General features: G+C 54.4%; 1 protein-coding gene across 2 annotated transcripts; it reads left to right on the top strand.

Annotated features, from left to right (window-relative positions):
* Positions 1-1,290: 1,290 nt before the first annotated feature.
* On the top strand, positions 1,291-25,506 carry CBX7 (chromobox 7). Of its 2 annotated transcripts, XM_039914024.1 has the most exons (8): positions 1,291-1,431; positions 5,011-5,054; positions 6,136-6,180; positions 14,885-14,950; positions 17,461-17,527; positions 17,920-18,286; positions 20,065-20,777; positions 25,155-25,506. In XM_039914024.1, exons 1-7 carry the CDS (start codon positions 1,363-1,365, stop codon positions 20,217-20,219), a joined length of 813 nt encoding a protein of 270 aa, XP_039769958.1. In that variant the 5' UTR covers positions 1,291-1,362; the 3' UTR covers positions 20,220-20,777; positions 25,155-25,506. The 2 variants fall into 2 exon arrangements, with proteins under 2 accessions (XP_039769958.1, XP_028934617.1); XM_029078784.1 differs by lacking the exons at positions 6,136-6,180; positions 25,155-25,506 and having other exon boundaries at positions 1,293-1,431; positions 20,065-20,243.

Here is a 25,506-nt window from a genome sequence, read left to right as displayed (position 1 = left end):
ATGCTTAGTATAGTGCCTGGCACATAGTAAATGCTTAACAAATGATATTATTATTATCATTATTAGTTTATGGGCATCATTCAAAATCCTAGAGATAGGGCAGTTCTATTGAGTGCTGTACTATATGCTCAGTAAATATAATTGATTGATTGTCTTTCAAGAGTTGCTAAATGCAGAAGAATGCACCCTAAGGGCATGCAGTCAAATAGACATGCAAACAAGAGTTAACTATTGGATTGAGGCAGATGAACAGATGAAAAATCTGAAGCAAATGAAGTAATGTACCAGCCTACACCAGAGAAAGCCTTACAGATGATCAAAGATCTTCATGGGCAACCTAGAGCTAAATGCCATTTTAAAATTCAGTTACATGGATAACTTGGGTAACGGGAGATGAGGAAGTAGAAAATGGAATCAGAAAGCCAGCACCTTTATTCTCCCCTCAATGCTCAATAAATACCACCGATGACGATGAACAGGGACTGTCCTTTGGCACATGGTGAATGTGTCGGGAACATTATTTGTTGTTATTGTTGGGGTCTTTTGGTGAATGTGTCAGGAACATTATTTGTTGTTATTGTTAAGGGTCTTTTGGTGAATGTGTCAGGAACATTATTTGTTATTGTGAAGGGTCTTTTGGTGAATGTGTCAGGAACATTGTTGTTATTGTTAAGGGTCTTTTGGATGCACACTGACAAAAAGGAAGCCGCCCCATTTGGCGAAGCCCTGTTGCTTTTTTTTTCCCCCGGGACTGCAGCACCGACTGTCATGATGTCATAGTCGAGGTTGACAAGTTGCACTGGCTCCAGCCGGTTCATTCACCCATCCATTCGACTGTATTTATTGAACGCCTACTGCAGGCAGCATCCCCCCATTCTTCCCTTCCTATCTATTTATTCCACGGAGCCCAACTGTCCCCCAGCGCCCCCTCACCCGCCCCGACTCCCCAACGTAGGCCCCACCGCCCCTCCTAAAAGTTAGCGCGCCAAATATGTCCCGGGGGGGGGGGGGGGTCCGTCGAGGGCGGGACTTATTTCACGCTCCCAAGGGGGCGGGGCTTCCTGTCGGAGGGGGCGTGGAGCGCGCGTGCGCGCGTGGAGGGGGTGGGGCGCGTCTCCACGGCAACCCTTCCCTCGGCCCCGCCTTTCCGCCTCGGCGCGCGCCCGGGAAAACGTTGCGCAGGTGCTAAAAGGGGACGGCGGCGGGAGGGCGCGCGTGAGGGGGTGTGTGTGTGTGCGCGCGCGCGCCTGTCAGTCAGTCAGTGTGTGCGCGCGCGCGCGCCCCGCCCGGGCCGCCTGAGCCGCAGCCGCCGCCGCCGCCGCCTCCTCCTCCTCAGCCGTCGCCTCAGCCGCCTTTCCCCTCATGGAGCTGTCGGCCATCGGGGAGCAGGTGTTCGCCGTGGAGAGCATCAGGAAGAAGCGCGTGAGGAAGGTAAACCCTTTCCCCCGCAGGAGGGGAGGGCGACCCTCGCCTGGGACGCGCTTCGGGGTCCATCCCTCCCCACCCCCTTCTGGAAGCAGGAGGGAAGGCCCTGCCTCCGCCCCCGCCCCGGGAAGGACGATGAAAACCGCCCCCCCCCCCCCCCCCCGGCAAGGGGATCCGACGGACAAATTGTTGGAATTTCTGCATTCATTCGGTGGTATTTAGAAAGCGCTTCTTAAGTGCAGAGCACTGGACTGAGCGCTTGGAATGGACAGTTGGGCCGTTGACCATCCCTGCCCCAGAGGCTCACGGTACCACCGCCCCCCCCCCCCCCCCGCCTCAGTGACTCAACCGCATTGTTGGAATTTATTCATTCAGTGGTATTTATTGAGCGCCTCTTAGGTGCAGAGCACTGGACTGAGCACCTGGATGGACAGTTGGGCCGTTGACCATCCCTGCCCCAGAGGCTCACGGTACCACCGCCCCCCCCCCCCGTGACTGTACCACACTGTGACCTTGAGGGAGTCTCCTCCTCCCTCGGTGCCTCAGTTTCTCTCCTTGGAGAAGAGAGGGCATCAACAGGATGACGATGATGATGGCATTAAGGGCCGGCTCCGTGGAAGGCCCTGGACCGAGCGCTGCGATGAATGCAAGCACGGCCGGTTGGACGCAGGCCCGGGTTGCGCGTGGGGCTGTCAGGGTTGGGCCCCGTTTTACAGATGAGGCAACTGAGGCGCAGCCTCATCATCATAATAATGATGACGGCGTTCGTTAAGCGCTTACTCTGTGCCCAGCACCTGTTCTGAGCGCTGGGGGAGATACAAGGTAGGCAGGTTGTCCCACGTGGGGCTCACATTTGTAATCCCCGTTTTACAGATGAGGCAACTGAGGCTCAGAGAGTCAATAATAATAATAATGGCAGCATTTGTTAAGCCCTTAGTAGGGGCCAAGCACTGTTCTAAGTGCTGGGGTAAATACAAGGTATGCAGGTTGTCCCACGTGGGGCTCACATTTGTAATCTCTGTTTTACAGGTGAGACAACTGAGGCTCAGAGAGTCATAATAATAATGATGATGATGGCATTTGTTAAGTCCTTAGTAGGGACCAAGCACAGTTCTAAGCGCTGGGGTATTTGTTAAGCGCTTACTAGGGGCCAAACACTGTTCTAAGAGCTGAGGTAGATACAAGGTAATTAGGTTGTCCCATGTGGGGCTCACAGTCTTAATCCCCACTTTTCAGATGAGGCAACTGAGGTACAGAGGAAGGGAAGCGACTTGGCCAAGATCACTCGGCAGACAAGTGGCAGAGCTGGAATTAGAACCCAGGACCTCCCGACTTCCAGGGTCTATCTGCTAGGCCATGCCACTTCTCTAGGACTTCTCTGGAGCCAGACACCAGTGGTGTCCAGTGCTTTGAGATCTGCGGGTGAATGGGGCCCCCAGGAAAATGACTTTTAAGTTGGTGCTGGAACTTGAAAAGAGTATAATCATTCGTTCTTTTTCATTTTCCTCCCTCTAACCAATCCCTCAAGCACCTCCTAATGCCAAGTGACTACTTGCTTCCTGAGCAAGCCAAGCATCTCAGGGGCCTGGTTTATGTTCTCTTAGGATTATCAGTTGGGATAACTCTGCTTTCCTGCCATCCCTCAAGCTCCATTTCCTCCTCCGAAATATTTGGAGGCATCTGCTTTTAGTTCCATTCAGAATGCAGCGCGTGGGAAATCTATAACCGGAAAGCATCTTGGCTTGTCTAACCCTCGACCTTTGCCCCCAGTGGCCCATAGCAGCCTTAAGGCCTGTAGTGTGTAAATTTGTGTATCCACGTGGAGCCCGGAGGAAATTTCAGGTTTCTTGGGAGTGGAGTGGAAGCAGGGGTCCTGTCTGTCAGAGTGCAGTCACTCAGTTGTATTTATGGAGTCCTTACTGTGTGCAGAGCACTGTACTAAGTGCTTGGGAGAGTACAGTATAATAGACGCATTCCCTCTCCACATTGAGCTTGCAGGTGGGGAGAGCCGGTGGCCAGGTAGCATAGTGGGTAGAAGACTGATCCACAAGGTCCTTTGACCTGTCCTGTTAGTCACAGGAAAGTTACGTTCTGAGACTATTTGGCCACAATTTACATTTGCCCTCTCCTACCCGTTAACTCCTAGGAGAAGAGTTGCACAACACCACTTACTTTTTCCCTCCCCTTTTCACTTGCGGCTCATCCAGGGGGACGAAATAAAACGGTACATTTTCCTTGGATTGTCGGCACGCTTCAGTTGACTCCTACCTGGGATTTGTAGGCTACACTTCACCCTCACGTCATCCCTTAGGGGTAGCAGCATGACCTAGTGGGTAGAACACGGGCCTGGGTTCTGATTCCGGCTCTGCCACCTCTCTGCTGTGTGACCTTGGGCAAGTCGCTTGACTTCTCTGGGCCTCGGTTTCCTCCTCTGTGAAATGGGGGTTTAACCTGGGAGCCCTCTGTGGAACAGGGACAGTGTCCAACCCGATTAGCTTGTATCTACCCCAGCACTTAATACAGTGCTTGGCACATGGTAAGGGCTTAACAAATACCACATATTTTTATTATGTTGTTGTTGTAGGGTGCAGGGGGGGCAAGTAAGTAGTTCTCTTACCAGGCCCAGAACTGGTAAGCCACTCGCTTGGCATTCATTTATTCAATCCTACTTACTGAGCGCTTACTGTGTGCAAAGCACTGTACTAAGCACTTGGGAGAGTACAATATAACAATAAACAGACACATTCCCTGTCCACAACGAGCTTAGAATGAACGGTGGCTATTTGGTTCCAGACCTCAGACCTCCAGCCACCTCCTAGCTCCATGCCCCTCAAATCCATAGGCCCAGATGTAGTCAGAGGAGGGCAGGATCCTCCTGAGAATGAGGATGGGGCAAACTCCTCTCTGGACCTGCTGCTCTGTCCCATCATCGAGCCCTCTAACGTTTCCGTTTCTTTCTGACAGAGAAATAACTTTGAAAGTACTGAACGCCTGGAGTGGGCTCTGTTGCCTCCCACTTCTGGCTTGGTTTTTGAAAGACTGCCTGGTCTTCCTCTGGCTCACTTCTTCACTACTTGGGCCCTCTAGATTATAAACTAATTGTGAGCGGGGAACGTGTCTATCAACTATGTTGATTGTCTTCTCCCAGGCGCTTAGTTCAGTGCTCTGCACATAGTAAGTGCTCGCTAAATGCCATTGATGATGAAGAGTGGTAGGGTTCTTGAGCCTTCAGTAAAGGGAATCCTTGTGAGCATCTTGTTGGCGAATTGGCTGAGTTGAAGGTACTTCAGGGTTATGGGTGTACCTCAAGTGGTTGGCATAAGGTTTGGGGGGAAGACGTGTGTGTGTGTGTGTGTGTGTGTGTGTGTGTGTGTGTCTGTGTGAGAGAGATGATCTTTCTACCCTGAGGGTTGCTAGAGTGGCATGAATAATGATGTCCCCTTATGCCCATTGGTGAGGTGTTGTGGGTGGGTCTTGGTTTGGTTTCACTCTAACGTAGGACTTATCTCTTGGTGCTCTCTTCTTTCTTTCTCTCTCTTCTCTCTTTCTCTCTCTCTCTCTATTTCTCTTGCTCTTCCTTCCTAGGGGAAAGTGGAATACCTGGTCAAGTGGAAAGGATGGCCCCCAAAGTAAGACCTATTTTATGTTTTTTCTCGAAGCAAAACCCGGACAATTTCCCATGCCCGACCCCCATTCTCACCCCCTCTTCCACCTTCCTCCCACTCCCCAACTGTATCCATCCATCTGTTGGCTTCACCTCATTTGTCAAACTTGGAGAAGCTCGGGGAGTGGCCCCTTCATCATGCTGCATCACTCGCCTGGCTTTCTGTATAGACCCATTCCCCCACCCCCACTAAAATGGTGGTCCTATTGCAAGCCGAGTAGGTCCTCAACTAGTGGTCCCTTTGGCCGAGTGGATCTTTGGGCTCTCGTTGCTTGTGGCCATTGATGCTTCCCACGGCAACAGGTGCACCGCGGCCACTAGTCTGCATCTCCATGTTTAACACGAGCCTGTCAGATCTCTCCTAGCCAACTGCAGTACATTGGCAGCCTCCCTGGGATACTGGCCGAGACCCCAAACGTCCGGACCCCGGTCAAGCCCTGAGAGCCACAAACAACAATTCCTGCAGCTGCTGTGACGATCCGTTCTGCTGCTGGATTTGGGACACTGGGGTTGGAGGAGGAGGGGAGACGAGATTGGGGAGAGGGGCTGTCTTAAGAGGACAGGGCTTACCCCAGTCTTCTGCACCCTGAGGGGGAGCTGAAATAATCATGTCTGCCTATGATTCGGGGCAAACCCACCAGTGGTATTTATTGAGCGCTTACTGCCTGCAGAGGACTGTACTATCAACTTGTTAGAGTACAGTGTAACAGAGCTGGTAGAAACGTTCTCTGCCTCCAAGGAATTTACAATCTAGAGGGGGAGTCGGACGTTACCATGAGTAAAATATGGATAGGTACCAAGTGCTGTGAGGAATTTCTGGTTCGTACAGTCTTAGACCAGTGAGCTCACGGGCTCAGCTCCTCTCAGTGCAGGCTCCCTCGAAGGTGAGGAGGAGGAGGGGGCTGGATCACCCTGATTGGCATCACCAGGTTGTAGGCCCCAGCCCTGCCCCGCCACCCCAGCCCCCAGATCTAAGTTCAGCCTCCTCCTCCCTCAGTTTCCCGAGGGGACCAGAAACCTAGTCACACAGGTCTCTGCTTTGACAGCTGCACAACACGGGGGCGGAGCCAGCAGAGTCTGCTGCTCCCGAGGTGAGTGTGATGTACTCGGCTGTTTCAGCTCCCCCGATTGGTCGGATTCTCCAGCCTTCCCTCCCCTTTTGTGCAGAGTGGTGGAGGACCTTGCATTTTTCCACCAAGCTCATCCTCCAGCGTGGCCTAGTGGAAAGAGCACGGGCCTGGGAGTAAGAGGACCTGGGTTCTAATTCCAGCTCTGCCTCATGTCTGCTGTGTGACCCTGGGGAAGTTACTTAGCTTCTCTGGGCCTCAGCTACCTCATCTGGAAAATGGAGGTTAAGAGTGAGAGCCCCGTTTGGGACAGGGACTGTGTCCAACCTGATTTGCTTGTATCCACCCCAGCACTTAGTACAGTGCCTGGCACACAGTAAATGTTTAACAAATGCCACAGTTATTATTATTATCATTATTATTATAATTATATTCACTTCTCTGCCTGTTACCCCATAAGTAAAATGGGGATTAAATCCCACTCCCTCCTACTTAACCTATGAGCCCATGTGGGACAGGGTTTGTGTCCAACCTGATTAGCCTGTATGTACTGCAGCGCTTAGAACAGTGCTTGGCTCATAAGTGCTTGATGATACTATTTTATCATTATTATTATCATCATCATCATCATCTCTGTAGGCCCTGGAGGGTGCAGCCAAGGACCTCAGAGTGCCCAGCTTCTGGCTGGTGATCCTTCCGCCAGGAGCTGCCTTGGAGGTGACTGGAGCCCTGGTAGTGGATGAGCGACCCTTGGATAAGGAGCATGTGTTCCAAACTCTTTTAAGTCTCCTCTGAGGTGATCGAGGGCTGCCCCCCAACTCCGTTTATCTTCCGGCTTCAATTCTCTGTTCCCAGGGAATGCCACCCTTCTCCTGCCCCCCTACTCTTACTATTATGATATCTGTGAAGCGTTTTCTCTGTGTCAAGGACTGTCCTAAGCTCCTCGGTGGATACAGTTTAATGAGGTTGTCCCACACGGGGTTTATGGGCTTCTAAAGGGTTGGGCGGGAGCCTCGGGCCGACTCCAGGTGGGCATGGGGACGGGGTCTCCAGCGGGAAGGCCACCGTCCCTCGGGCCAACTCCCCCCACGTTTCTTTTTCGGTGGGAACAGTCTTCGCTTGGATTTCCTCTGCCCTCATCTGCCTGCTAAGAGTGTGGGAGAAGAAGGCCAGCAGGAGAGGCTGAACAAAGATTTCTGAGTGGTAATAATAATAATCATGCTATTTGTTAGGTGCTTACCATATGTCTGGCTCTGGTTTGGATATAGGTAATGGATGGCCTTTTTTTTTAACGGTATTTGGTAAGCTCTCATGTTTCGAACATTGTGCTAAGCACAGGGGTAAATAGAAGTTAGACTGCAATACAGCCCCTATCCACATTGGGCTCACAATCTAAGTAATAAAAATAATAATCATGGTATTTGTAAAGTGCTTACTATGTGCCAAGCACTAAGTAGGAGGATCAACAGGGACTTCAATTTTTTTTAATGGTATTAAACGATTACTATGCGTCAGACACTGTTCTAAGCACTAGGATAGGTACAACTTAATTAGGTTGGACACAGTCCATGATCCAAATGAGGCTCACGGTCTAAGAGGGAGAACAGGGATTTGAAAACTCTTTTATGGTATTTGTTAAGCTCTTATTATGGGTAAAACACTCTTCTAGATGCTAGGGTAGGTACAATTAATTAGGTTGGACACAGTCCCTGACCACAGTCCCTTAGGTAAGGACTGAGGCTTACAGTCTAGGAGGGAAAACAGGTATTGAAATAAATAAAATTATGGTATTTGCTAAATGCATATTATAGGGTCAAACACTGTTCTTAGCAAGAGGGTAGGTACAAGTTAATTAGGTCAGACACAGTCTCTGACCCGCAAGAGACTAACAGTCTAAGTAGGAGGGAGAACAGGTATCGAATCCCCATTTTGCAGCTCATTCAATTGTATTAAGCACTTACTGTGTGCAGAGCACTGTACTAAGTGCTTGGGGGAGTACAGTATAACGGTAAGCTGATACATTCCATGTCTACAATAGTTTACAATCTAGAGGGAGAGACAAACATTACAATATAAATTACAACTACGTACATAAGTGCTGTGGAGCTGGGAGGGAACTGAATAGAGGGAGCAAATCAGGGTGATGCAGAGGGAGTGGGAGAAGAGGAAAGGAGGGCTTAGTCAGGGAAGTCCTCTTGGAGGAGTTGTGCTTTCAATAAGGTTTATAATAATAATAATAATGGTATGTTTTAAGTGCTTACTATGTACCAAGCACTGTTCTAAGCACCGGGATAGGTACAAGCTAATCAGGTTGTCCCACGTGGGGCTCACAGTCTTAATCCTCATTTTACAGATGAGGTAACTGAGGCACAGAGAAGTGAAGTGACTTGCTGGTAAGTGGCGGAGCTGGGATTAGAACCCATGACCTCTGACTCCCAAGCCCGGGCCCTTTCCACTGAGCCACGCTGCTTAGAAGGTGGGGAGAGTAATTGGTGGTTGTGAGGCGGGAGGGCGTTCCAGGCCAGAGGCAGGACGTGGGCAAGAGGTCGTCGGCCAGATAGACGAGATCGAAGTACAGTGAGGAGGTTAGCCAAGTGTGCCGGCTGGGTTGTAGTAGAGTAGTGCAGTGAGGTGGGGGGCCAAGGTGATAGAGACAACTGAGGCACAGAGAAGGGAATTGCCCAAGGTCTCACTCACAGGCAAGTGGCGGAGCTGGGATTAGAACCCAGGTCTTCCCTCTTTTCCCTAGCCTTTGCAGGAAGGTTTGCGTCTCTGCAGCCAGGATGGGGGCTGTGCCCTGGGCATGGGGAGAGGGGGGTTGCTATGCTCTGCTCCCCAGTATGACTCTGTGGGGTGCTTCATCTGGAGGGGAGAGGAGAATAAAGTACAGAAAAAAGGAGAGTTGGCAGGCCCCTTCCCTCCCTCCCTCTCTCCTTCCCTCCCCCTTGCCCCTGTGCAGGGAACATGTTCTTACTGATCAGATCTTCTCACCTCAGGGATCAGAATCCCATGGGCTGCAGTTCTGGCTCTTAGGATGAAAGGGAGTCAGGTCAACGTGCTCCCGGAGATTTGTGCGGGTGCAGTAGGGGGTGGGGGTGCCAGGGCGACAGACCGCCCCCCGCCACCAGCCGTATGTGCCTTCAGCCCGCTCTCCCTCTTTTCTCTCCCCTGCTTCTGCCCTTGCATCTCTCCTCACCTCCCAGTCCAGCCCAGGAGACCCTCCCCCCCACCCCACCCCGTGCCACTGTCCTTTGACCACCACCACACCACCCCAGCTTCTGTTCAAAGTGCGCTTTCTCCAAATGCCCGCCTCCTGCCCCCCCACCCCCGCCGCCTGGGCACTTGGAGCCAGCAGAGCTAAGGGTTATGGCTTCCAGTCAGCTACAAGCTTGTTTACAACTTCCTTTGAGCCAGCGAAGCGGGGGAGGGGAAAGCAAGGTCACGTGGCCTTCTGTTTTCCAGAGTTCGCTCAGCCTCTCTCCTCTCGATTCCTCCCCCCACACCCCCCCTTCCCCGCCTTTTCTCCTCTCATCACCTCCCCTCCTTTCCCATCCCCGGTTCTTTCCACAGAGTGTACGCGCACACAGGCCGGAGCAGCTCTGCACGTTTACATACGTTGCGTACATACGTTCTTTACATCCGTTCTGGTGGCGCGAGGCCCCAGCCGAGCAGGCAGGGTTTGCCTCTGCCAGGGCTGCAGCCCAGCCCCGTGCAATGCAGCAGGGGAGCTCTGGAGGGAAGATCAAGAATCCAGCATGCTCCCTCCTCGCCTCCCCTCTCCCCCCAAAACAAACGCAGCAGCTCCAGGCCTGCTCTGTATGCCCCTGTCAATCAGTCGATCGATCGCTTATATTTGAGCCCAGACTGTGTGCAGAGCACTGTATCTATTCATTCAATTGTATTTATTGAGTGTTTACTATGTGCAGAACACCGTGCTAAGCTCTCGGGAGAGTACAATACGACAGTAAAATAGACATGTTCCTAGCCCACATGAGCTAACGGTCTAGAAGGGGGAGATTACTAAACACACTATTACAGATTACTTGCCGTCTAGAAGGCGGAGATTACTATTACAGATAAATTTCCTGCCCACAGCGACCTCACAATCTAGAGGGGGAGACATTAATATAAATAAATGGTAGATTTGGGCACAAGTGCTCTGGGGCTGGGAAGGGGGATGAATAAAGGGAGCAAGGCAGGGTGACGCAGAAGGGAGTTGAAGGAAAGGAAGAGAGGGTTTAGGGAAGGCCTCTTGGAGGAGACATGCCTTCAGTAAGGCTTTGAAGTGGGGGAGAATTGTCATCTGTCGGATATGAGGAGGGAGGGACTTCTAGGTCAGAGGCAGGACGCGGGCAAGTGGTCGGCGGCGAGATAGACGGAGGTGCAGTGAGAAGGTTGGCATTAGAGGAGGGAAGTGTGCGGGCTGGGTTGCAGTAGAGTAGCGAGGTGAGGTAGGAGGGGGCGAGGGGATGGACGGCTGTATAGGCTCTGTGGGGGTCTGTGTCAGATTAAAAGACAGAGCAGCCCAGAGGGACCTCCCTCTACATCTGGCATCACGCATTGAGCCCCGGACAGGTTTGGGAGCAGAAGAGGGGAAGAAAGCAAAGGGTGGAGAGGCGGTCCGGTCCGGTCAGTTCATCGCGGATTGGTGCATCATGACTCATTCCTGTCTGCTTCATCCCTCCCTGCCCTGCAGGTGGGAAGAGGAAGCTATCTAGAACTATCTAGAAGAAGTACCAAGGCCTAGTGGGTAGAGCGCAGGCCTGGGAGTCAGAAAGGTCATGGTTCCGCCACTTGTCTGCTCCGTGACCTGGGCAAGTCACTCCACTTCTCTGTGCCTCAGTTACCTCATCTGTAAAACGGGGATTGAGCCAGTGAGCCCCACATGGGATGGGACTTGATTTGCTTGTGTCCACCCCAGCGCTTAGTACAGTGCCTGGCACATAGTAAGCGCTTAACAAGCATCATCATCACTATTATCAGAGCCTCCCTGGAACCTCGGGGGTCCTCTGAGAACCTCTGGGCCCCAGGCCACACCCACACCCCCTCCCCAACCCCCACTTGCCTTCCTAAGGCCCAGAGCTCTACTAGCATCTTTTACTCCTCTTCCTGGGGCTCCTTTTTAAAATCAGAATAATTGTGGTATTTGTGAAGTGTGACTGTGGGCAAGTCACTTAACTTCTCTGTGCCTCAGTTACCTCATCTGTAAAATGGGGATTAAGACTGTGAGCCTCATGTGGGACAATCTGATTACCCTGCATCTACCCCAGTGCTTAGAACAGTGCTCTGCACATAATAAGTACTTAACAAATGCCAACATTATTATTATTATTATTAATAAAGTGCTCACTATGTGTTAAACCCTAAAGCAAGCACTGAGGCTCTTCTCTCCCTCCCCTTCCCCTTGGGACACCTGTTGGCCCCGGGTCCCAACTGAACCTTTTTTCGTCCTGAAGATAAATTACTGGTAGCACCCTGTTCTAAAGCGTGGCTCAGTGGAAAGAGTATGGACTTGGGAGTCAGAGGTCATGGGTTCGAATCCAGCCTCTGCCACTTGTTAGCTGTGTGACTGTGGGCAAGTCACTTAACTTCTCTGTGCCTCAGTTCCCTCATCTGTAAAATGGGGATGAAGACTGTAAGCCTCACGTGGGACAACCTGATGACTCAGTATCCACCCCAGCACTTAGAACAGTGCTGTGCACATAATAAGCGCTTAACAAATACCAACATTATCATTATTATCATTACTATTATTATTATTATTAAAGGGGCTCCAAGCTTAGATGGTTTTCATGGTGGTCCAGACCACCCCAACCCCTCCATCCATCCCCACTCGCCTTACCCTCTGTCTTTCAAAACACTGAAAGGCCAAGTCTCCCCTTACTAATAAGGCCCTGAGTGCTAGAACAAGTAGAAACTGGGGTGGTTTCAAAGGGTGTCATCAGCTTAGTGTGGGCCTCAAAATGGCTTTCACCCTCAGTGTAACCGGATTCTCCTAAAGCTGGCGAGGGGTTGATGTGCAGTAGCTCGATCAGTGGTGTTTACTGAGCGTTTACTGTGTGCGGAGCACTCTACTGAGTGATTGGGAGAGGACGATACAACAGAGTTGGTAGACAGGTTCCCTGCCTGCAGTGAGTGTACAATCTAGAGGGGCTGCTGCTGTGAAGATGTGGAGCTGGACAGGAAATGGAAAATCAAGCTAAAGAAAGGGCTTGACTGCTCTACCCAAGCAAAGGATAATAGCACCTTAGTGAGAAAAAGCCATTCAGATTCAAGAACTCTCTTTGAGTCTCCTCAAGAATTACGGTACTTGTTAAGTGCACAGAATCATCAGCGTGGCTCAGGGGAAAGAGCATGGGCTTTGGAGTTAGAGGTCATGAGTTGGATTCCCAGCTCTGCCATTTGTCAGCTGTGTGACTTTGGGCAAGTCACTTAACTTCTCTGTGCCTCAGTTACCTCATCTGTAAAATGGGGATTAAGACTTTGAGCGGGGATTAAGACTGTGAGCCCCACGTGGGACGACCTGATTCCCCTGTGTCTACCCCAGCGCTTAGAACAGTGCTCTGCACATAGTAAGCGCTTTACAAATACCAACATGATGAATCATCAGGAGCTCATAGTCTAAGCAGGAAGGAGAACAGGCATCGATTGAATCCCCATATTGTAGATAAGGGAACTGAGACCCTGGGGAGTTGTGACTTGCCCAAGGTCACACAGCAGATAAGTAAAGCCAAGTCCAATGACTCCCAGGCCCTTTCTACTAGGTCGTGCTGCTGTTTGCTTCTAACTGACATCACTCCCGTGATTCCTTTACACAACAGACTCTCCGCGCTTCCTCTCATTCAATCATTCATTCAATAGTATTTATTGAGCGCTTACTATGTGCAGAGCACTGTACTAAGCGCTTGGAATGAACAAGTCGGCAACAGATAGAGACAGTCCCTGCCGTTTGACGGGCTTACAGTCTAATGGGGGGAGACAGACATACAAGAACAATGGCAGTAAATAGAGTCGAGGGGAAGAACATCTCGTAAAAACAATGGCAACTAAACCTTATTGCTTTCCATCTCATCTCTTGCCCTCTCCTAGGGTTGCTCATGTCTCCGGTTTTTGCCTCCAACAGGAACTTTGAGCCCCATGCGGGGCAGGGACTTGGGTCCATCCTGATTATCCTGTATCTACCCCAGCGCCTAGTAAAGTACCCAGTGCATAATAAGCACTTGAGTTCCAATAAAAAGAAATATATAGATATATGTATGCGTGTGTATATATATATATATATATATATCTGTATATATATGACATATATATAGATATGTATAGAACGGGAAGACTGAACTAATTTGTGCTCTGCAGCAGCTATCCTCCCTCCCACCCCATCTCCGCATCCATTGCCTGTTACAATATCATCATCATCCATGGTATTCAAGCACTTACTGTGTGCAGAACACTGAATACAATTCAGCGTAATACAGAGTCAGATTCTTGATTATCTCTGACTCTTCCTACCATTCCTGTCTCCCCTTCCTCCCCAAATCGCACACACACATACTCCCAGCTGGTATTAAAGCTACATCCCCCACCCTGCTCTTTATTAATAATAATAGTGGTATTTAAGTGCTCATGTGCCAGGCACTATTCTGAGCACTGGAGGTGGATATGAAAAAATCCAGTTGGACACAAACCCTGTCCCACATGGGGCTCACAAGTCTTCACTTCTCTGTGCCTCACTCACCTCATCTGTCAAATGGGGATGAAGTGGCTCTCTAATTACCAGAAGGTTCAAAGGATTACCAGAAGGTTCAAAGGATTTAACCTCTGAGCTTACAGTCTAGACCCTAACATAATTTAGAGACTGGAGGAAGGAGGAAGGGAAGAATCAGTCAATGGTCTTTTTTGAGCGCTTGCTGTGTGCAGAGCACTGTACTAAGCGCTTGGGAGAGTACAGTAGGACAGAGTCGTTAGAGATGTTCCCTGTCCACAGAGAGCTTACAGACTAGAGTGAGAGACAAATGTTGATATAAATAAATTACGGTTATAGACATAAGCGTGGCTTAGTGGCTTGGGAGTCAGAGGATGTGGGTTTGAATTTCGGCTCTGCCACTTGTCTGCTGTGGACCTTGGGCAAGCCACTTCACTTCTCTGTGCCTCATTTACCTCATCTATAACTGCGGGGCAGTTACCCCCATTTAGACTGTGAGCCAGTCATTGGGCAGGGATTGTCGCTATCTGTTGCCAAATTGACCATTCCAAGCGCTTAGTACAGTGCTCTGCACATAGTAAGCGCTCAATAAATACGATTGAATGAATGAATGAAATGGAGATGGAGAATGAGCCCCAGGTGGGACAACCTGATTTCCTTGTATCTACCCCAGTGCTTTGAACAGTGTTTGGCACATAGTAAGCACTTAAGTACCATAATTACTATTATTAAAAGTGCTGTGGGGCTGAGGGAGGGGTGAGAAAAAGGGGCAAAACTCAGTACAAGGATGACGCAGAAGGGAGCGGGAGAAGAGGAAATGGAGGGCTTAATTGGGGAAGGCCTCTTGGAGGAGATGGGATTTCAATAAGGCTTCGAAGGGAGGAGTTGGCAGCTGATGTTTAGGTGAGAAACGTGCTACCAGAGTGGCCTGAGCATCTCCAAAGTCGGTCCTTCCGGGCACCGAGCGGCAGGAGCACTGACCGCTGGAAACGAAGATGGGTGGTGACCTCTTGTTTCTCTCCCCAGGTACAGCACGTGGGAGCCGGAAGAGCACATCCTGGACCCCCGCCTTGTCATGGCCTATGAGGAGAAGTAAGGAGCCCCTTTCCGTGTGGACACTTTTGGGGCGGGGGTTGCCGGGCTCCCCTCCCTCCCTCCAAGAGTGGTTAGGACAGGCTGTCTTCCTCTCCTACAGGGTGGGCAAATGAGAAGGGCCCCAGTTCCATCTCTGACCAGGTGCCTGGATGCGGGCACCTCACCCCATCTGTGTCTCTCAGGGGTCTCCGGGCAGGTGCCACACCAGTCACGGTGAAGCCGGAGACCGCCCCCAGATGGGGTGGCTTGGGCGTAGAGAGCGTCGTGCGGTAGAGAAATCGGCCTCCTGAGTTTTAAGACCTTCTGGGTCCTTGGAAGCCAAGAAAATCGGTCGACGGTATTTAGCGAGCTCTTCCTGGGTGCAGAGCACTGTACTGAGCATTTGGGAGAAGACGGAAGAGTTGGTAGACCGGACCCCTGTCCTCCAGGGGCTTACAGTCTAAGTGCAGAAGAGTTTCCTAGCACGGGGAGGAATAAATCTAAAACACAGGCAGCTCCACAGCTCATCCCCAGCAGTCGGGCAGCAAAGGCTGTCGGACGGGCCGGAGCCTGAGAGACTGCCCCTTGAAGTTCAGACGTCCAGGTCTGTCATCTTCGCCTCCACCCTTGCCGCGGCCCAGTCCTTGCAGTTCCCACAGGGAGATCCTGCCTTCCCACCCTAAATTCTCTGGAGGTTCAGATGCCAATCGTGTCTCTTTCTGCTTTCTTTTACAAAGGATCATTCCTTCATTCACATGGAGCTCTTACTGTGTGCAAAGCACTGTACTAAGCGCTTGGGAGGGTACAATATAATAACAAACGGAGACATTCCTGCCCACGACGGTTCCCCTGCTTTCCCTTCCCAGCCTCTCCACGGAGGAGTGAAGGGCCCCTTCCCTTGTCCACAAGCTCCTCCTGGATGGGGCCGAGCCCCATCACAGGGAATTCCAGGCCCAGGACAGAGCATGGAGAAAGGTGCCGGAGAAGGGAAAGAGAATAAAAATAATCATCATCACGGTACTTGTCAGTCGCTTACTATGTGCCAAGCACTGTTCCGAGCCCTGGGGTAGATACAAGGAAATCAGGATGGTCACAGTCCATCCCACATGGGCCCCATAATCTTAATCCCATTTTACAGGTGAGGGAACCGAGGCACAGAGAAGTGATGACTTGCCCAAGGTTGTACAACAGATACGTGGCAAAGCTGGGATTAGAACCCAGGTCCTTCTGACACATAGGCCCTTGCTCTATCCACTGGACCATGCTGCTTCTCTGTGCCAGAATCAAGACCGGAGTTCTGTGAAAGCGGGAACCGCGCGCTGTTGAGAAAGCCAGAGGACGGGCCCGCCTTGGGTCCAGAGAGCCACCACTTGAGTTACGGGGCGGGGTGGGCAGGGCGCTTGATCGGGCAGGACCCCATCCTTTGTTTCCCACAGAGTGAGGTTAGAGCTGCCCCGGGCACCCGGTAGAGTGAGTGTGACTGCCAGAGCTCAGGCCAGCTTGATGCTGAGCCTCCTGGGCAATGCCACCCCACCAGGTACGTCCACCCAAGCCAGCCCCGTGGTTTCCGAAGGGGCACACGTAGTCTACACCCGGGAAGGGTCAGCCTCTCCCGGCGACCCGGCCGGCACCCTCCGCCGTTCTCGGGGAGGACACTGGGGGCTCCGCTTCCGACCGGGAGTGCCGTCGGGCCAGGCAGCTGGTGTCCGCCGGTGGCAGAGGGCGGTTTTGGGGGATCCTGGCCTGACTGAGCCCCAGACAGAAGTTCCAGAACGGGAACAGAGAGTGCCGAGGAGGCCACAACCTTCCGGCCTACGGCGTCTTTCCTGCCGCTCGGCGTATAGTAATGTTGGTATTTGCTAAGCGCTTACTATGTGCCGAGCACTGTTCTAAGCGCTGGGGTAGACACGGGAATCAGGTTGTCCCACGTGGGGCTCACAGTCTTAATCCCCATTTTACAGATGAGGTAACTGAGGCACCAAGAATTTAAGTGACTTGCCCAAAGTCACACAGCTGACGTATCCAGTGTAGCCGGATGCCGGGCGGCCGGGAACGCTGTGGTTTTCCTTGGTCCGGTCTCGGGGCCCGACGGGTCACCGTCGTGTCGCAGACCCCGTCTCTCGGGGTTTCCCCCTTGAGTGCGTGACGGGGGTGTGGTGCCCCCCGCCCCCCAACAATTCTCTCATTCCTCCAGCCGGGGCCTGAGCCAAGAGCCCAGCCTGATCCAAACCCAGACATCCGGGCCGAGGGCCTGCAGTCTCAGCCAGTCAGTCAGCCCCGGCGTGACCCCAGAGGGCAGCCGCCAAAGCAGCGCCTTCCCCTCACGCCCCCCTCCCAGGAAGAGGTGGGGCCGCAGCTCCTCGTTGCGGGGGCCGACCGGTTCCTCTCCCTCCTCTGAACCTCTAGGCGGGGGGGAAGGCGAGCGGGCCGCCCCCCGCCCCAGCCAGGGGGTTCTGTCCAGAGGGATGCTTGGCCCTCAGTCGTAACCGGCATTTCCTCTTTCTCTTCCCACCTACTCGGTTCCTCAGAGAAGAGCGAGATCGGGCCTCCGGGTATAGGAAGAGGGGGCCCAAGCCCAAGCGTCTCCTGCTGCAGGTAACGGTTTGCCCCTCGGCCCTGGCAGTGCCCTCTCTACCCCGTCCCCGATCCTGGAGATCTCACCCCAGAGATCTCCTGCCACCGCCGTGGCTCTCCGGTTGTACAGGGGTCGAGATCTCCTCCCCTCCCCCGGCCAGGACCGGCCCACCTCTCCCCTCCCTCTTCCCCTTGGAGATCCTAGAGCTCTGCGTTCATATTTATTGAGCGCTTACCGTGTGCAAAGCACTGTACTGAGCCCTTGGGAGAGTACAGTATAACCGTAAACACATTCCCTGCCCACGACGAGCTTCCAGTCTAGGGGAGATTGGGGGGCTGGCAAGAAGGAACCCTACGGTGACACTGACCCCCACCGGTCGTGTCCGCCCCCTTCCCTCCTCTCCCCGCTGCAGAGGCTGTACAGCATGGACCTGCGCAGCGCCCACAAGGTCAAGGGGAAGGAGAAGCTCTGCTTCTCCCTGTCGCGGCAGTTTGGCGGCGGCGGCGGAGGCGGGGGCGGCGGCGGGGCGGGGAAGGCGGGCCCGGCCGAGCTGGCCCCAGAGAAGAGCGGAGTGGGGCCGGCCCTGCCCTTCCCGTTGAGAAAGCAGCGCAAGTCCCAGAAGTACCTGCGGCTGTCCCGCAAGAAGTTCCCGCCCCGTGGGCCCAGCCTGGAGAGCCGCAGCCGGCGCCGGGAATTCTTCTTGAAGGAGCCGGCGGCCCGGGAGGCCCTGCAGGCCCCCGGCGAGTGGGAGCCCGCCGAGCCGCACCCCGGCAAGGAAGGTGAGGCAGAGCCGTGGCTCGGGGCCCCCTCCCCAATCTCACCTCTGCCCGGCAGCCCCAGTCCGCCCGCTGGCTCCGCTGGGGGAGGGGACCCTGCCGGTGGCCCCTCGGTGGGAGAGGGTGGGCCGGGACACTTCCGAACCGACCCGGCGGTCGACTAATTGTAATACTATCTGTGGCATTCGTTAAGCGCTTACTACGTGCCAGGCACTCTACCACGGTGGGTACAGGCAAATGGAGTTGGACGTAGTCCCTGTCCCATGTGGGGCTCACAGTCTTAAGCACCGTTTTACAGATGAGGGAACTGAGACTCAGTGAAGTGACCGGCCCCGGGTCACCCAGCAGTCTAGTGATGGAGGGAGCTGGGATTAGAACCCAGGTCCTTCTGTTTCCCAGGCCTGTGCTGTAGCCACTAGGCCACCCTGCTGCTCTACCGAGCGCCTACTGGAACAGAGCACTGGACCGAGCGCTGGGGTGAGGGGAGGCGATAGGGTTGGAAAGCACCTCCAGGAGCTGGCGAGCCAGGCCAGTCCAGCCTTTTCACCCCCACTGGAAGTTGATTTGGGGATTTGTTCCAGGTTGAAGGCTCTGTCTCCAATTTTGATAGGATGAGGTCAGCAACCCGCCCCCCGGGATGCAGGATGAAGAGAGGTGGGGTCCGGACCCCCGAATGGTCAAGTTAGCATTCAGTCAATCAGTGGTATTTATCGAGCGCTTACTGTGTGCAGAGCGCTGTACCGAGATTCCATTACAGCAGTCGGTAGGCACGTTCCCTGCCCAGTCTAGAGGGGTCAGAGGGGTCAAAAGTTGCCCTTCCCTCCGGACCCCTTGCAGGGTGGTGTTGGAAACGAGAGTGTGGAAGGCAGGCGAGACCTAGTAGAAAGAGCCACGGTCCCGGGAGGCCCGGGGCCTCGTCCCAGCTCTGCCCCTTGCCGGCTGGGCGACCTCAGGCAGGTCACTTGAGCCTTCTGGGCTTCGGTGTCCACATCTGTGAAATGGGGATAAGATCCCCGTCCCACTTCTCCCCGCACTCTTAGCTTGTAAGCGCTGGAGTGGGTCTGCGTCCAGCCTGGTCATCTGGTCAGAGTCAGGGCATAGCAAATGTCACGACTCAAGGGGACCCGCCCACCCCGCACAGGGCCGCCGGCGGTATTACTCCCCTCTCCGTGGCATCTCTGACCCGAGTCAGTCTGAAGAGTTTGCCACCTCGCCCGTGTCCTCTGTGCCGGAGTGGCCGAGGATCTCAAGTGCTTAGTACCGTGCTTTGCACACAGTAAGGGCTCAGTAAATACGATTGAACCCCCGTGTCAGATTGCACGGCACCCTCCCTTGCCGGTGGTCCCGGCACAGGTGCCGAACCAAGCGGGATAAATAGACGGGAGTCTACCATCTTGGCGGAGAAATAGTCGTGGGCCCACCGGTGACCGAGACCCAGCAACCAGAAGCAGCGTGGCTCAGTGGAAAGAGCACGGGCTTTGGAGTCAGAGGTCATGGGTTCGAATCCCGGCTCGGCCACTTGTCAGCTGTGTGAATTTGGGCAAGTCACTTAACTTCTCGGTGCCTCAGTTACCTCATCTGTAAAATGGGGATGAAGATTGTGAGCCCCAAGTGGGACATCCTGATTCCCCTGTGTCTACCCCAGCGTTTAGAACAGTGCTCGGCACATAGTAAGCGCTTAACAAATACCAACCCCCGCCGTCTCTCCCGCCCTCCGGGGTCCTGGCGATATCTGTACATTGCCCCCGTTCCTCTGTGTCTCCCTGGCGTGGGCCCGACAGGTGCGGACCTCCCTGAAGGCGGAGCCCCCTGGATCCCCGTGGTGCCCCCCAGCGAGGTGACCGTCACCGACATCACCGCCAACTCCATCACCGTCACCTTCCGAGAAGCACAGGCGGCCGAGGGCTTCTTCCGAGACCGGAGCGGGCAGTTCTGAATCACCGTTTTTACTCTTCTTAAACGGTTTTTCTTTTGGCTTGGGGAGGGGCTTGGGGCGGGGGAGGTGGTGTAATTATTTTATTTAAAAAAAAGAGAAAACACACACAAAAAGGGGGGAGGAAGAGAAGGAGAGGAGGAGTCAAGAAGGTCTCAGTTCCGGGCTCTGCCTCACTAGGAGGTTTTCGGGGAGGTTTGGGGCCCTCCGGGCGGATCGCCTTGTTTCACAGCCCTGGTTGGTTACCTGGCTCATCTGCCCTGAGCCACGGGAGGAGGGGCGGAGGCGGAAAGGAAGCGGGAGCGGACACTTCTCCGAGTCCGAGTTGGGGCTGTCTATTCCGTGGCCGTTTCCTCACAAGGGCTTCCCCCTCCACGCCCCCGTGGCCACACTGGGGCTTCGGTCGTTTTGGAGCGGGGGGTCTTGGGCACGGCAGACCGGACGAAGCTGCCATTTGAGGTTCCTCCCGTCCCTCCTCTCCCACCCTCTGCCCTCAAGATGCCATTGGTCCTTGCTGATCTGGCCCTTGCCAGAGAGTCCTCAACTCGGTTCCAGAATCAGGTATTTTTTCCAATTTTTTTTTTTTTGTTTTTTTCATTTTTTAAATTGGATTTGGAACACGCTTTGAGCTGTGCTATTTTAAAGAAGCAGAAACTTTAGACGTCCCACGCCTAACCCTCCCTCTTCCTCCCTCTCCTGTTGGGGGAGCCAGGAAGTAAAGCCGAAGAGCTGGATTTGACCAGCCCGAGTTTGGGAGCCGAAGTTATCCGCGTTAGGGGAAAAGTAGGAGGAGTTTTCCCTCCCTTTTCGGGGTCGAGGAGACGGTTCCTTTGGGGCGGCGTCTGAGCCCACCCCTTTTCAAACAACCTCTTACGGCTTCCTTCCTCTCACCCCATCCCCTGTCCCAGTTCCCCGGAATCCCTCATCTCTCCCCGCCTCTCGGTCTCTCCCTTGGAAGGGAGGCTGGCTATGGGTGGCGGGGTTGGGGGCAAGACAAGCCGGCTCCTCCCGTCCCGTGGAGTTGCCTTTTTGAGACCCAGGGGTGTGTGGAAGGAAAGTGCCCTCTAGTTCCGTTTGGGATACTGATTTCAAGTGTGTGTGTGTATTCACACGTGCGTGTGCACGCGTGCAAATTTGCCCCTGTAACGCACACATTCCCCGAATCAGTTTCCGTGACTGCTACATAGGGTCCCTTCCCCAAGCGGATTCTGTAATCTGGCTGCGGCATTTGGGGGAACATCCAAGCCTCCTGCTAACCGCTTACAAGTCCTCAGTGCGTGCGCACGAGCGTGAGAGAGAGGGAGAGCGAGATGGATGTGAGGTCCGTGATTACCCATGTTAATCACAGAATACAAGGATGGGTATATGTGTTTAGCTACCTGTACCGATCTACCTAGTGAAGTGTGACTGGAAGGAATTGTTCCCCCGGTTCTCCAGTATCTCAGAAAAGGGTCAATCGGGCAAGGGGGTTTTGCCCCCCCGGATCTCAGTGGCGGAGAGTCTGAGGTTCCGGCTCTCTATGGTAAGGGGCTGAGGGGGCCGCTACAGTTTCATCTCTTACCGGAGTGACTTTTGGGACTCCTCATCTCTCGTCCTCACCCGCTCTTAGGCCGGCCCGGCCTGGGTGGGCAGCAGCCTTGTGAGGGAGGATGGGTGCTGGGCGGAGCCAGAAAGGACGGGTGGTAGCCACCGTTCTCTTGTGCGGGGAGCTCACTGAGCTCTGGACTCGGTTTCCCCACCGGCCTACCTGCCCGCCTCCAGGCGGCGGCTCCTTGGGACCTGTCCTCCAGAGGCTTCTGGGAATACGGGGTGACTGGTGGCTGCTTTCCCCAGAAGAAGGGGTTAGGAAGACAGGGAGCTCCTGCCAGAGAAAGATGTACCAGCCCCCGAGGCCCCTTGGTCAGCCTCCCCGTACTAGGAGGCAGGATGGTCTCCTTGCCTCCCCAGGCTTGAGGGCTGGGAAAGCGAAGCAGGTTTGGGCGGAGGAGGTTCAGTAACTCTTTTCAACGTGCTTCCCCCCCAACACACACACCGTTTCCCCGTCTGGGCTGCCGTGGGTCCCCACAGGCCTGAAAGATGAGAGGCGGTGGACTTGTCTTGGGAGAAGGAAGAGTTAAATGCTCTTCTCCTCCCAGAGTGTCCCTCCTCCAGGATTTCCCAGACCAAAGAGGTTCAGATCAGCATCCAGTTTCCACCCCCAGCTGTTCCTCTTATTTTTCTTTTTCTTTTTTTGTTTTTCCTTGAGGCCTCCACATGCCAATCTATAACCCAGGACCTCTGGCCTTCTTCCCCGACGCCCCATCCCCACCAGCCTTGCTCACCCTCTGCTTTAACTCGTCCAACACCAGGGGAGATTGAGTGCTTCCATGACGAGGGTCCCTCCGCCTCCATCCCCAAGAGGGGTGCAGGAGAACTGACCAGCTCCGGCGGCGGGGGTGCAACGTCACCCAGGGCAGGGAATCCCGGGAGCGGCTGCGGGTGTCCCTCCAAGCTCCCCGGCCGTAGCCAACTCTGCACGTTTTGACGCTTCCTTTTCCTCGGATGTCATCCCTGTCAGGTGGGAAGAAGGGAGTCATTTCTTTTTTACTTCCGGGAGCCAGAGGGTGGCTCGTGACGGGGCAGACTCTTCCAGGACTTCTGACCCCGTCTCCGTTCTGACGTCACTGGCCCTCCATGTTACCCCTGACCCCCAGACCCGCTCAGACCTAGGCAGCGGGTCCTTCCAGAGCCTTGGCTCCGAGGAACCGAATTTCCATGGCGTGGGCAAGTGGGAGTGGGGGACTCGGGCTCCTCTTCTCCCCCTCAACTCTCCCCCTGTCCCATCCCCAGACTTGCTCAAGAGCTAATGTATTCTCAGGAGCGGGTCCCATCTGATGCATTGCCAAAAAAGTTAAGTCTTTAGCCAAGCGATGGGCTGGACTGGCTCGGGCAGATGGGCTCCAGGATGGCTGGAGATTGAGGGGATCGATCCCCAGGCTAGCGTGAGTGGGGCTCCCCTCCAGGGTCACGAGGGGAAGAGGGCAGGATGACAGAAACCCCTTTTGGGCTAACCGGCGAGCGACAGGATGGAACTGAAGGTTCCCGAGTAGGAGTGGGGGCTCTCTGTCCTGGGAGCCAGGGGGTAGGGTTGGGGTGGAGAAAGTGGGATCTGTGTCCTTCCTCCTGTCTGGTTGGTAGTGGGCCACTGGGATTAGGAAGAGGGTACCCCATTCTCCCCTGAAGGCTAGGGGTGGGCATTGAGCTACTGGGGTTGGGAAGGAGGATATCCCCTTCTCTCCTGGAGGCTGGTGGTGGCCTAGGCCGGGAGGTTGAGGCGGGCAGTGGGCCACTGGGGTTGGGATGGAGGGTACCCCTTTCTCCCCTGAAGGCCGGTGGTGACTCAGGACGGGGAGTCGATGTGTTTGGGGTGGGGGCACCCTGTCCCACAACCCAAGGGGAGGGGGGGCGGGAATTGGGACGATATAGCAGGGAAGTGATTTCCCCCACCTGGGGGTCTCGTGGGCCACGAGTGGTCCCTGAGGGGTGGGGGGAGGGTGGGGGGAGGCGGGGCGGGGGTGGGGGGTGGACCCCAGGCTGGGGTGGGATGGAGCTGTTGCATGTGCCAAACTGACTAGGGTGATGTGCGAGCTACAGACTGGAGGCCCGGCTGAGGTGGGGCTCACGGGGGACCGCAGTGGTGGGGAGGAGAGAGGAAACGGCTCCGCCCCGCCTTAACGGCTTGCCCTGCCGAGGCTCTTCCCCACCGTCGAGGGGTCGCCCCCCCCAACCCCCGAACAACGCTGCGGGAGCTTTGCTACGAGGCTCCGCTTAGGGAGCTCCCTCTTACAGCTCCGGGGAGAGAACCGGGCCCAGGCTCGAGAGCCGAGGGTACTTTACCTCTTCCTGCTTAGTAGCCACTTTAAAGAGAGGTGTTTGTGCTTTTTTTTTTTTTCAAAATAAGTGGTATCGGCGATGGCTGCTATGAGCGAGCACTTGTCTTTCTCTTATTTAGCACTTTATATTTTCTCAGCCCTTTCCCCCCGTGAGGTAGGGAGGGTGTCCGCATCGGGCTCCCAGTTGAGAGAGATGGGAGCCCAGAGGGGCTCGGAGACTTGCCCGGGGCCAGGCCCGAAGCCGTGCACATAGGACCCGCTCAGTTGCCTCTTCCTCGTCCTCGCCGGCCTGGCTGGCTTCGTAGGGTGATGTCCCCGCTCCCCCCGACAGGCTGGGCCACCCGCCTGGCAGGCGGGCGGGTCTTTTAGAGTTCACACCTCCCCGCGTCCCAGGGTCACGAGGCTGCCGGGTCTTCTGACTTTGGGTGAGAGCGTCTGCCCGAAGGAGAGGCATAAGATGCCACTGGGCCCCCAGAGGGCCTGGTCCTCGGGAGGCAGAAACGGGAGGCGCGCGAAGGATCAGCGGGACCCGACTGCGGAAGGGAGGGAGTCGAGACGAGGAAGAGGCCAGGCCGAGCGCAGGCAACTTCATCCTCGGGCCCGTTTGAATCAGGCCGACGGGATGTCATCCCGGCCCAGACCGTCGTCCGTTCCCGGCCAACTCGTCGACCCCGGGCGCTCCGCCGGCGTCCCGGCAGGGTGGGCGGGACGGCGGATCCTCCGTCCCCAAAGAGCGTGGAGTCGGAGGGGGATGCTCTCCTCCTCGCGTCGCTTGGGCCAGGGCAGGACCTCGCAGCACCTGTCTTCTCCGTCCCACGCAGGCTCTCATTTTGACTGTTGAGAGGCGGGTGGCTCTTGATTTTGCTGCAGCTGTGGGTGGGAGGGGAGGAGCGACAACTCCCCAGCATGGCCCGGTTCAGATGCCGTCGTGGTTCTGGTCTGGGTTTTTTTGTTTTGTTTTGTTTTAATTGCCTATTCTCCCTGCACACACCCCCCCCCACCCCCCGGCTTCCCAAGTCTCTTCTCCCGGAGAAGGGGACACGCGTTGTTTTCTTTTTTTCCCCAGTGCGATGGCGGAGGCAGGATAAAGCCCCCAGGTCTCAGCACAAGAAAGCTTCCTTTGCACAGAATGAGCTTCTAGCTTTTGTACAGACTAAATGAATGTATTAGGGGAGGGGGCTGAGGGTGCAAGTGGATTCCAAGCAGATGCCTTTTCAGAGTGAATGCCTGGGTAAACGGAGATTGTAATACAAGGGGGAGGGCGGGGGAGAGTTATAATCGACGCAAAGTGTGGTTTTATTTTTGTACTGATATCGGTAAGAGACTGTACAGCATCTATTTATTTAGATGATTTAACTGGTAAATGTGGCAAAAAAATCTAAAAAGAGAATATTAAAGATGATGATGAAGAATCTGGA

Source organism: Ornithorhynchus anatinus, chromosome 14, assembly GCF_004115215.2.
Source record: "Ornithorhynchus anatinus isolate Pmale09 chromosome 14, mOrnAna1.pri.v4, whole genome shotgun sequence".
Classification (NCBI taxonomy): Eukaryota; Metazoa; Chordata; class Mammalia; order Monotremata; family Ornithorhynchidae; genus Ornithorhynchus; species Ornithorhynchus anatinus.
This window is presented reverse-complemented; position numbering and strand designations above follow the sequence as displayed.

Excerpts from the sequence above, each read along its gene's own strand:
- CBX7 (XM_039914024.1), top strand. The coding sequence starts at position 1,363 with ATGGAGCTGTCGGCCATCGGGGAGCAGGTGTTCGCCGTGGAGAGCATC. Across the intron at positions 5,055-6,135 it reads TGGAAAGGATGGCCCCCAAA|CTGCACAACACGGGGGCGGA; the intron begins GTAAGACCTATT and ends CTGCTTTGACAG. Across the intron at positions 17,528-17,919 it reads CCAAGCGTCTCCTGCTGCAG|AGGCTGTACAGCATGGACCT; the intron begins GTAACGGTTTGC and ends TCCCCGCTGCAG.